Source organism: Artemia franciscana, chromosome 3, assembly GCF_032884065.1.
Source record: "Artemia franciscana chromosome 3, ASM3288406v1, whole genome shotgun sequence".
NCBI classification, from domain to species: domain Eukaryota; kingdom Metazoa; phylum Arthropoda; class Branchiopoda; order Anostraca; family Artemiidae; genus Artemia; species Artemia franciscana.
Window position 1 is genome coordinate 3,976,168 of NC_088865.1, and position 13,146 is coordinate 3,989,313.

The 13,146-nt window shown below is 35.2% G+C and overlaps 1 protein-coding gene across 1 annotated transcript in view; it reads left to right on the plus strand.

The window, feature by feature from the left end:
- Positions 1–13,146, plus strand: part of LOC136024774 (structural maintenance of chromosomes protein 4-like) — a 70,240-nt gene that overhangs the window by 6,207 nt on the left and 50,887 nt on the right. The window contains exons 2-3 of the mRNA XM_065700228.1: positions 6,357–7,044; positions 11,241–11,380. Of these exons, the coding sequence (XP_065556300.1) occupies positions 6,357–7,044; positions 11,241–11,380 (828 nt within the window). The remainder of the gene's footprint in view (positions 1–6,356; positions 7,045–11,240; positions 11,381–13,146) is intronic.

A 13,146-nucleotide genomic window follows, 5' to 3' on the forward strand; every position in this document is an offset into this window, starting at 1 on the left:
ACGCCCCGCCCTTTACGCTATAAAGTTTAATTCTTTGTCACAACTCCACTTTTTACAATAATAATAAACTTTAGCGTAAAGACTGGGGCGTTGAGAAGGGGACAGCCCATTTCATATACAGAATAATTTCTGTTCGTTTTAAGTTTCAATGTCACTCCTAATTTTCAGTTTAAAAAAACCTGTTTTTTATTTAATTTCTGAACGTTTTTGAATTAATGCGGGTTTTGAATTATTTGGCTCACCGTGTATGAATAATTAAAACGGAATTTGTATATAAATTTTGTCTTTTTTTTAAACTAATAATAACCTTATAATAACCGAAGTTTGATTTTTGTTCCAGTTGTTTAAGAATAACTCCTGAATCACAAAGACTGTTTAATTAGAATAATAACCTCTTTTAAAAGTTAAACAGAAATTTCAGCGTAAGAGCGAGCTATTGAGGAGAGGCAAACCCCCTCATATACGTAATATTTTCTCTTTGTTTTAATTTTTAATGTTGCTTCTTACTTTCAGTTGAAAGCTGATAGTTTTTTAAACAATGTCGGAAAATCCAGCTCTTCCTCCATGAAAAATTCCCTTCTCCCCCGATAAATTTCTCCATGGAAAGATTCTCCCACGCAACTTAAATTAGCAAGTTTAGCATAAGTTAAATTATGCAAGTTGTCCACTGTTTACAGATAAGATTTTTTTATTGGGGAAAGGGAGAATGTTTGATTCTGGGTCTCCAAAAAGGCTCAAGGTATTAAAATGCATCTTTAAGGAAATGTTAAGGGAGATGCCAAACACCATAAAAAAACACTATATGCTTTCAGTTGGTCAAAAAGGCTTATCTACAATGTTTCAAAAATGGCTGTGGGTATTAAAGTGTAACTTTCAGGGTATGTTGAGGGGGATGTGCAAAAATGGTCAGAAGATAATCAGTCCCCCTCCCATGCTTATTTTCTAGCTGCCCCCCCCTCCCCCCAAAGACAGCCATCAAAATTCTTAAATAGTTGTCTTGTCCCAAATAGTCTAATGGTCAAATAACTTTGCCTTTGGGGATTCCCAAGCTCCTAGGGCAAGGGTTGTAGGCTATGCAAGTTGTCCATTGTTTATAAGGCGAGTTAATGGGAAAAGGGGGCTTGTTTAATCTTGAGTCTCTAAAGAGATTTTGGTTATTAAGGTGAAACTTTCAGGGAATATTGGGGAAGGGTGGTTGTCAGACAAAATTGAAATACGCTATATGGATGATGGTTGTCAAATGGGTGGAACGACTGAGGGTATTAAGTTGAAATTTGTAAGTCATGTTGAGGGGGATGTTGAAGAGTGATTGGAGGACAACCAGTCTTCCCCTTCCCCTTTTATATGGCCACTCAACTATTTAGAAATTTCCAAGTCATTTTGTCCAAAACAGTCAAAAAGTCCAACTATTGTGCCACTGAGGATGCCATGCCCCCAAAGCCCCCCAGGGTGAGACACTTCGAGTATGTGCTTCAAAGTTATCAAAAAGGTGTATCTGCTATATCTTAGGAATAGACAAAGGAATCAACTTGAAACTCTCAGAGTCACTAGTACTGTAAGTGCGACTACTTGCGAATTCACTACGACTATTAGTGACTGCGACTACTACCAACTGTTTGTAACTGCAACTACGACTATTTGTGACTACGAATACTTGTGATTGCGACTACTCACGACTGTTACTGCAATTGTTTGTGACTGCAATCCCTTTTTCTGGTGTCTGCTTCCATGAAATTTTGGGTGGGATATCGAACAAAGTTAAAACACACTGTGTGCATCCTGGTTGTCAAACAGAACTATTCGCGGTAGTTCAGGGACGGCCAAGATTATTAAGCTGAAACTTTCAGGGTATTTTTCAGGGGGGCCTCGAAAGTAATCGGAGGGCAGCCAGCCCTCCCCACCTAACCCTGTTTAGAATCCCCTTTGCCAACACTGATCAAAGTTTTGAAGAAAAAAAAGTTTTACTTAATATGCTCAAAGTCTCTAATAACTATGCCTCCAGGGATTCTAAGCCCTCACAGCCCCCAGGGCAAGGGAGGATGGAGTGCATCCATACTATCATTAGGGGAATCTACATTACATTAGGAACGACTAAGGGTAATAACTTGAAACTTTCAGAACCGCTATAGCTATAACTACCACTGTTACTGTAACTTATTCCAACTGTGACTATGACTACTTGCAAGTTTACCAACTTGATAATTTTATTAAATTGAAATTTTCAGGGCCAGTACTACGACTACTACTACTGTGGTTGCAGCTGAAACTGGCTTCGAATGCTATTCGGACTACTTGCAACTCTTGCTATAGCCACTTGAGAAAACTTTTGACAGGTGTATTGAATAAAATCAAAACATTGATTGTCAAAAGGTCGTATCAGTAATGTCTCAAGAACGGCTGAGGGCATTCAATTTAAAATTTCAGGGTACATTGAACAGCGTTATAAAGCGAAGGGCCTCCTTTTCCTTCTTAGATCTCTCCTTCAATACTGATCACAATCAAGAAACAGCTATTAAACTAAATCAAAAGCCACTATGTGCATCCAGGTTATCAATAGGACGTATCTGCAATATTTTAGGAGCAGCCAAGGGAATTTACTTGAAACTTGAATGACCACTATTGCTGTCATTGCCATGACTTTAACTGTGACTACTTGTGGCTGCAACTATGACTACTTGCAAGTCTTACTAATTTGCGACCTTGACTACTACTGCAACAACTAGTGTTTGCGACTGAAAATACTTGCTCTTGTAACTATGGATGCAAATCGACTGCTACTGTGCGACTGTGACTACCTGGCAACAGCGACTGCGAGTGTGACAACTTGCTTCTATGAATGCAAAAACTACTGAGTGCAACTGCTACTATTTGTGACTGCGACTGTAAATGCTACTGCAACTTCTACTATTATAGCTAGAACTAATAAGCTAAATCAAAAGAGTTTAGCTGTATCCTGCTTGTCAAAATGGCATGGTGCATCTAGGCTGCCAAGAGATATTAAGAGCAATATATCATTAATGGCTAAGGTTTTTAAGTTGAAAATTTCAGGAGATGTTGCACTAAATCAAAAAACTCTATTTGTATCTAGGTTGTCAAAACAGCATATCTTCAATGTTTCAAGAATAGTTAGGGAAGAGTATCAAGCTGAAACATTCAGAAAACATACATCCCAGTTGTTAATGGACATAGCTGCAACATCTTAGATGCTACTAAGATCATTAAGTTGAAAATTTCAAGAGAGGTCGATTGGGGCGTTGAACTAAATCAAAAGACAACATATGTATTCTGGTTGACAAAATGGCATGTCTGCAATGAATCTAGAATAGGTGAGGGTATTAAGTGGAAACTTTCAGAGAACATTGAGAGGGATGGTGAACTTAATAGATGCTACTAAGATTATTAAGTTGACAATTTCAAGAAATGTCGATTGGGGTGTTGAACTAAATCAAAAGATACCATATGTATTCTGGTTGACAAAATGGCATGTCTGCAATATATCTAGAATAGGTAAGGGTATTAAGTGGCAACTTTCAGAGAACATTGAGAGGGATGGTGAATTTAATAGATGCTACTAAGATCATTAAGTTGAAAATTTCAAGAGAGGCCGATTGGGGCGTTGAACTAAATCAAAAGACAACATATGTATTCTGGTTGACAAAATGGCATGTCTGCAATGAATCTAGAATAGGTGAGGGTATTAAGTGGAAACTTTCAGAGAACATTGAGAGGGATGGTGAACTTAATAGATGCTACTAAGATTATTAAGTTGACAATTTCAAGAAATGTCGATTGGGGTGTTGAACTAAATCAAAGGATACCATATGTATTCTGGTAGACAAAATGGCATGTCTGCAATATATCTAGAATAGGTAAGGGTATTAAGTGGCAACTTTCAGAGAACATTGAGAGGGATGGTGAGCTTAATAAAAATACAACTATGTGCTTCCGATTTTTCAAAAGGGTGCACATGCCCCCCAAAATTTCGTTATGTTTGGAGTTTTTTATGATTTCGTTGCGTAATTAAAATATAATAAAATTAAAAGTAAATGGAAATGGCAGTGTAGTCTAAGAAATTGTTTAGGGTTTCAATTCTGGTGAAAACTCAATTTCTTTAGTTTCCAACTGCAATTATTGGTTCCATCACTATTACAAGTGTTTATGTATATCTGATTCTGTTGTATTTCTTTCTCTTTCCAACACATAAGCTTAATCTTTGATATTGCTAGTGTCAATAAGTTCTGTCATTAACTCTGTTGGAAGTAGTTGAGTTACTCATAGTTAAAATCAGAGAGACCTCAGGAAGGGAATTGGACATTCACATTTGGCTGTACTAAGTTAGTTTCAGCAGAGATAATTTATTTATTCATTACTGTTACCTTACTAATTTTTCTTTTCAATTCTGTACTTTATCAGTAATGCACCTAACTCAGAGTAACCCTAAGGTGTTGAAACAAACATGGGAATGCTTATACAAGCTTGAGAGTTGGGAACAGTTGCTCAGATTTATAAATGGGAGGTAACCCTTAGAGGAAGTTGTACATTCATATTGCATTATGTTAGGTTCACTAAAGATAATTTATTTGTGTATGCTTTGTTTCAATACTGATGTCTGTGATTGTGCTTACAGCACTATAGTTTGTGACCATTGCCTATGACTCTGCCAGTTTAAAACATCATAACCAAGACATTGTAGTGCAGGGTCATTTTATGAATGCTTTGATTAGTGGCGTCAATTCACTGAAATTTAAGTCTGGGAATCTAATGTATTTTTCAGTATCCAGGGTATGAAGATTTCTCGTTTTTTTCTGATATTCCAATGAGAACACAAAAAGAGGGGTTTATCAACAAAATACCCCAAAAAATTAATGTTTCAAAATCCAGGGGGGGGGGGACAAAACTTACAATTGAAGCCACTGGTCTGGGGGAATCTCCCTCTTAAACTCTTTAAAATGTTTTAGTGTCCTAAATTCCACTGTTTGAGAATTCTCCTTAACTAAGCCTACCCTGTTTGATACCAGGGCATTATCTTTAATGCAGGAAATCTTCCTTATTTATATTTTGCCAATAGTGCTCTCCATAACAAGCAAATAATTTTACTTTTTCCTGGTCATTTTTCCCCACTTTTAGCTTTCGTTGTCTAGTCTCAACAAATAATCCCAGCTTTGACCCTAATCAAATTTTGACAGAAATATATAATATATCTTTTCTTCTCAGTATAATCGGAATGTTAAATAAGTGAATTTTCTCTCTCTCTCTCATTCCGTTTTTTTATTATTTATTGTGCAAAGTTAGTTTATCATAGATTTTGAAATGTTGTTTTTGTATGCTATGTTTTGTGAGTTTCTTTTGATTTTATATATATTATCTTTTTTTGCTTGATTTATGGAACAAATTAAGCTTTCTTAGAGCTTGTATATTAAGCTTTATTAGAGCTTGTATGTCGAACTTTCCTAATGAGATGCGTTTGCTAAACCTTAGTCGTATTGGTTCAAGCACTTTTAGCTCTGAACTCCCTTATTGATTTAAGTTTTCTTGAAAGATAAAGGGTAGCTTAGAGTTATGAGGTTTGGTTCCATAATTAACTCTCAACTGCTTCTAAGAACTTCTGTCTATCTTTCAGTATAGACTAATCTTGTCATGCAGTTTTCTGCTATGTGCAGCGTTTTTTCTTTTTTTTTAAATTTCAGTATTATCTAGTGCGACAGCTCATTAGTTACAGTAATAGTTACTTATTAGATATAGTCTGATCTGCACAATCTGATTGGTTAGTTCGTTTTTCAACTATGTAACTGCAATTTTTGAATTTCTTTTGAACCGTAATTAAATAAGTCTAAATTATTGACTTGCGAACGATTATTCATTCATATTTCTCTTCTTTGTTGTTGTTTTGACATTCTTTGACAGTTTTTGTGTTTTTTTATGATATTTTGACTTTGTAGTCTGAATTCAGCACAATAGGGCTTGTGATATTGATTTTTTGAAATAAATACCTTATCTGAACTTATCAATATTGGACAAAACACTATTAGAGGGCAAGTAGGGGTCATGTAATCCTCCTCTGGCTTTCAAGGAAAGTTTAAAAAGTCTTGTAGTAGGGAATTATTTCAGGAAATGACATTATCTCTTGCCTCTCATTAATGTTGCTGAGAGTTGTTTAGGGTTGCCTTACCCTCAGCAAAACAGGAAAAAGTAGATTTTCAGAGCAACAGCTAAATAAGAACCCCCTCTTTCCTCTGAGGTGAATTAGATCCCTTTTGAATCAGAATACTGGTTATGCCTACCTGTAGACTTTAATGAAATAGTGTCTCTACAAGTAATCTTATTAAAAATAAATGAATAATTTTGTTTAATTGCAGATGTCTTTAGAGAAAAACCCTTCACCTGATCAAGAACCAATGGACATTGAAGAAAATGATGAGTTCGAGCCGGAAGAGGATGGACGTTTTATTGGGGACATTTATATACCACCACCCCCACCTGCTACCTGCACCTTGGAAAACAAAGGACCCCGTTTGATTATTACTCATATTGAAAACCGCTTTTTCAAAAGCTATGCAAACACACAGGTCTTAGGGCCCTTTCATAAGAATTTCACATCCATTGTTGGGCCAAATGGCTCGGGAAAAAGCAATGTCATTGACTCCATGTTGTTTGTGTTTGGCTATAGAGCACAAAAAATTCGTTCAAAAAAGCTGTCTTACCTCCTCCATAATTCAGACAAATATCCGAATGTTCAAAGTGGTACAGTAACCGTTTATTTTCAGGCCATTCTTGACAAGGGTGGTGAGGATTATGAACTTATACCGAACACAAATTTCTCTGTTTCGAGAACAGTCAACAGAGATAATAGCGCTTTTTACCAAATTAATAATAGAAAGGTTCAGTTTAAAGAGGTTTCAAAACTCCTCAGGTCACATGGAATTGACTTGGATCATAACAGGTTTCTGATTCTTCAAGGGGAGGTTGAACAGATTGCAATGATGAAACCCAAAGGACAAGAAGAAGGTGATTGTGGAATGCTTGAATACCTTGAGGATATAATTGGTGAGTCCACATGTTTAGTTTTATTTTATATTCTTTGTCCATGCTTTTTTAAATTTTTCGGTGGTGACGTAAGTAGGCAAAACCAAAACTTAGCCCAAATTCCAGGTAGTAAAAGGTACCAAGGTCCAATGGTACTGACCCGGATCATAGCAGGGATCTAATATCTGCAAAGCTAGTTTCAAGAAATTGCAATGAGAAGATGACCGTGGGATGCTTGAATATCTTGAGGATATAATTAGGGAATGCACTTGTTTATTTTGATTTTATGTTTTTCATCTATTCCCCTTTAACCTTTTCAAGAGTGACGTTATCTATTACCACTACTAACAACTCACTACAGCACCAAGTCACCTTAGGCCAGCATAGCTACGCATGCTCCTCCTCCATCCCAATCTATTCAAATTTTCCCTCTACACCATCTCAAGAAGTTCCGGTTTCTCTTCAATCCATCCTTACGACCTCCCCCCACCCCATTAGGGGATGACTTACTTTTCATTAGGGCCTAGATGATTGGCCGGAAAGGACAATCTTTGGCGATATATACTAAAGGCAATATTCTCAAAACTATAAAGCATGCTTTTCAGAAGCTACTATATTGTAATAAAACGTCTTTAAATTTCTCTTTAGAAAATTAGATTAAAATTTAAATAGAATCAAAACAAATTTAAAAATGTCAAATAATTTCATAAAAATCAAATATTCAGTTTCTATGTAATAACTTACTCTATAGTATAATTGTTAAACATAAAATGCGTTAGTTTTAGCTTCTTTGCCATATAAAATGGAATTCATACAAAATCCTAGTCTCAAGGCTAAAGACTTGTAAAGACGTCAGTTCTAATGAACAATTTATCCAAATTAATATGGAAAGAAATTAACGGTTTGTTAAGAACTCATAACTTATTTTTACCCTCTAGAAGGAGAAGTGAAAAATGACAGCATCCCTGTGAAAAGGATTTAACTTCAAGGTATCTTCAGATCAATGCTATGCCTAAAATAGGCTACTGCCCTTGGATGAAACCTTTTAAGGAACTAGTATAAATACACATAAAAATGTACCTACCTAGTGTAGTCTATAGCTGGTACTTTTGGACCCCTATCGTAACCGGCCGTATCACATATTCCTACTTTTCTCTCTTTGTCCCAAGGCTAATTTAATGCGTTTTTTTTTTTAAATGTATAAAATAAATATCAACTGGAAAAATGTATTTTACGTCGTGTCTGAGCTGCCGCAAAATGTAGAAAGCAATTCAACCGATTAGACATTGAGTTCAGGCCCAGGACTAACAGACACCCTTGTGTAAAAAAAGAGGACTTTTTGTTAGTAGTCTATACAAGGCTAGAGTTGGGGTGGTAGATTTCATTGGGGGGAGACGAAGATCATGTACAGCTGTGATAAGAGGCCTAGTGCTGGAATGAGTTGTTATTAGCAGTATAAAGGGTTTGATCTACCTTAGCTAGGCAAATTTTTAACTTCGAAGAAGTAATGAAGGCATTTGACAGAATACCCCAAAAACTTCAGAAAAATCGACCTAATAGGTCAGGTATCAAGTTGCAGGCAATTTACTAGCATGTTCAAACAGTTCATGGTAACGAACTGTATTAAGGAGCGACCCGGCTCTATAGTAACTGAAACCCTAAGAAATGGAATGTTGATACCAATAGTTACATCAAACAATTGCATTTTAATACTGATTTTAAATATATAAGTCTCATCAAGTTTATTCTTACCCATCAAAAGTTAAGATCGTGAGAAAATTTGCCCTATTTAAGAAAATTGGGGGAAACACACCCTAAAAATCATAGAATCTTAACGAAAATTACACCATCAGAAGTTTCAAGCTCCTATCTACAAAAATGTGGGATTCTGTATTTTTTGCAGGAAGACAGATTACGGATGCGTGTTTATTTGTTTTTTTTTGTTTTTTTTTGTATTTTTCCCCAGGGGTGATTGTATTGACCCAGCGGTCCTATAATGTCGCGAGAGGGCTCATTCTAATGGAAAGTAAAGTTCTAATGCCCTTTTTAAGTGACCAAAAAAATTGGAGGGCACCTAGGCCCCATCCCACGCTCATTTTTCCCCAAAGTCACCGGAACAAAATTCTGAGATAGCCATTTTATTAGGAAAACCTAATAACTATGTCTTTGGGGACGACTTACTCCCCCACAGTCCCCGTGGTAGGGGCTTCAAGCTACAAACTTTGACCAGTGTTTACATATAATAATGGTTATTTGGAAGTGTACAGACGTTTTCCGGGGGATTTGTTGGTTGGGGGTGAAGGGGAGGGGGTTACGTGGAGGGATTCTTCCTGTGAGGAACTTATCATGGGGGAAGAGAATTTCAATAAGGGGGCGCAAGATTTTCTAGCATTATCTAAAAAAAAAAAACATGAAAAAATAAGTATTAAAAAAATTTCAACTGAAAGTAAGGAGCATCATTAAAACTTAAAACGAACAGAAGTTATTACGCACATGAGGGGCTCACCTCCTCTTAGTACCTCGCTCTTTACGCTAAATTATTTTTAGTAATTTCAACTATTTGTTCCGCGTTTTTTTTTTGTAATTCAGGGTTCATTCTTAAGGAATTGAAACAAAATCTAAGCTTTGTGTAAAGAGCGAGGTATCGGCGAGGGGGCTAGCCCCCTTATATACGTAATAAAAACATACGAATATAGAGGTTTGTCGCGTATGTTAATTGGTAAGTTATGTATGTTTTTTACTAATTAAAACGTTCTTAAAAAATTTTAAGTTCAAGTTGCCTTTTTAAGTAACCAAAAAATTGTAGGGCCTCCTCTTCCGCTCCTTTTTTCTCAAAATCGTCCGATCAAAATTATGAGAAAGCCATTTAGCCAAAAAAAAGATAGTATGCAAATTTCGTTTTAATGATTCTTGTGTGGAGAGCCAAAATCAAAACATGTATTTATTCAAAAACATTCAAACATTAATTTAAAAAAAAAAGAAGTTTTTTTGCTTAATGTAAGGAGCGATATTATAACATAAAACGAACAGAAATTACTCTGTATATGAAAGGGGCTGTTCCCTCCTCAACGCCCCGCTCTTTCCTAATTTTTTTTTTACTGTTTAAAAAGTAGAGTTGAGAGAAGTCAAACTTTAGCGTAAAGAGCGGGGCGTTGAGGAGGGAACAGCCCCTTTCATATACGGAGTAATTTCTGTTCGTTTTGAGGTTTAATGTCGCTCTTTACTTTCAGTTAAAAAACTTTTTTTTAAAATTAATTTTTAATAAAGTTGCAGTTTTAGCTTTGAAACATATTGCAGTGTTGTCAGCAAATAGGGGTGAAGGTATATTTTTCAAAGTCATATTTTTAAAGATTCAGAAGTTCAACAAGTTTGGTTAAAAGTCTGCTGCACTATCAAACGCATTGATACTTTCTTGGAAAATAAATACTGGATTATGTCAACCATGCTGATGCCCTCTCCAAGGGATAGTCCAGGGATGCCCTCTCCAAGGGATCCCCAGTTTCTCCAAGAGATAGTCGCTTCCAATCACCTAGTTTTTGCTCTTTTTGGACAAATAAAGACGTTTTGCGTTTTCAGGGGTCTCTTATATCGAGAAAACGTAACAGCTCCCTATCCTCGCGGTGTGGAGTTGCTAGTCCAGTGTCCGCGGGCGGTGCAGAAAAGGAACGAGAGGTATTTGAGGCAGATTATTGGCGAAGTCACCTCTGAAATTGTCCTTCGTTGATAATATGTCTGGTCTTACATGTAATTGTCTTATTTGTATTTTTTTTCTGTCAGTTCTTCTTTGTTTTGGTTTTGTTTGTATTTGTCAAAATTTATTTGTTTATTTTCCTTTTCTCTTTTTTTATACTCAATCAGTGTTTTATTTTAAACTTATGATACATACATACTTAGATGCGGAAACTTAAGTTTGAACCAAGTTTTATTATTTTAAGGCTATTATTCAAGTATTATTTTGATGTTGCTTACGTCGAAGTTAACCATATCATAAACCCCAACTTAAAAACGACAAACTGAGGGGAAAGAATAAACCAAAATTGTTACTTAAAATATTTATGAATTGGTTCATAAACGTAACCAATTGTAAAATCTGTATTTCCTGTCTTGTTTTGTTTCTTTCATGGCCGTTTCATTTTCTGTGCGAGAATGTAAATATTATTTGAAAAAAAAAATCAAAGCAAATATAGACTACCATTAAAATTAAATTGAATTTTCAGGGAGTTCAAGGTACAAACAGCCGCTAGAAATATTAGAAAAGCGAGTAGAAGAGTTTGGCGAGCAACGGCTTGAAAAAGTTAATCGTCTTAAAGTTGTTGAAAAGGAAAAGGATGATTTGGAAGGCCCAAAAGACGAAGCTGTAAGTTTATATTTTTCGCGTGTTTTGGGCTCACATTTACAAAGAACTGTATAAACTGGTTTATAAGTCAATTCTTCTTAATTGCTCCAAATTTAGCCAGAAAACCCAATCCCTTTTTTGTATTTTTGGGAAATTTGCAAAGGTATATTTTCCAGAACCAACTAATATTCATTGTTTAATTTTAAGCGATGTTGCCGGAAAATCAGTACGTTTGGCTTTTTTTTTCTTTTTTTGATAAACTGGGAAAATGATTTTACTTTCCATTTCAAAAAAATTGCTATTTTCTTCTTGTTTTTGTGGAATATACTAAATGAAGATTGGCTTTAACATATTTATTCTCCTTCAAAAGATTCCCACGTAATGGAATCCTTACTGAAAAGCAACAAAAAAGATCTAGTCCCTTGTAATAGAATGGCTCAAAAACTCCTTCTTTTGGTTTTTCTCCAAATACCTCTAAAATGTCCTTGTTAACAATGTCTGGATATTTTCTTTCTGGTCGTTGCTGTTTTTCACGTTTCTATCTGTTTTAATATGTTTCGAAGATCTTTTCTTTTGTCTTAATGATATTCTGATTTTTCTATGTTGTATATATTTAATGAAAAATATGACGTACTGTCGTTCGTGTTTTCGTGCCGAATGTTTTCTTTCTATCTTATTCGGTGAAGTATCGAAATTTTTGTTTATTGTTTTCTTTTGTCGCAGAAATTTTGCTTGAAATTAGATTTTGGCCATTAGGGCAGGAATGATAGAGCAATAAGTTAATTTTTTGTTATTATGATTTTATTTACTTTTATTTACTGTAGATTAAGATCAGACGTTTGGATAAGTTTTTTTTCTTTGTCTTTTAGGGTCAGCGAAGATAATCTAGTAGTCTCAAATTTTTAGCTCCTCGAATTTAGGATAATTTATCTTTAGTGTAAGTTTTAGCAAACTGAATTCGTAAAAGTTAAACCCATTTTAACGAATACTCCTTGGAACTAACATAGCAAAGGCTTCAAGATAACTTGTTACCCGGCAACTCGGAAGAAAGTATAAATTATGAATAATGATGCATTTATTCAGGAGGTTCACGCTCAATAGGTTCCTGTTTTCCTGTGAAAGATTTTTCTTTCTTAGTTCATCTAATCGAGGCTATTTCTAGAAGGCTGTTGTAATATTTCCCACAATTTACATTAATCTAGTTTTTCATCACACACTCTCATCATTTTTGATAATGCATAGTTTATGCCCTCTTATTAATTAAACGCTATAATAAAAAAAAATTCTTACTTGGTAACATTTAGAAAATTTCTAATATTTCCATTTTCATAATTGCTTCCAGCTTAATTGTGTCCCAGCCCCCGCCACTAACGCCGGGAGCGTAAACACTGCGTTTTCTGATATAGTCGGTTTTCTTATTCTCTTATGTACTTATTTCTCATCAATAGTAATGCCAATTCAAAAAAAATAGCCAATTTGTGGCTATATCCAGGTATTAGTTGCGGGGAAGGGGCTTGGACACCATTAAACTGAAAGCGTAAGATTTCTATTATTGTAGTGTTTTTCTTCTTTTTTCTATACTTCTCGTTACTTCTCTTTTGTATGTTTTATTTCTATTTTGTTTATTTTTTGCCATGTTAAATTTTGGAATTATTATTATGATGAGATGCTGATGTTTCTTTTTATGTTTTTGCAGTATCCCAGCCTTACGAGCTCTGCTCTCTGTTGGGACATAATATTGTTTTTGTATTTTTTAAGTTGAATAAAGAAAAAGTTGAAGTTATGAA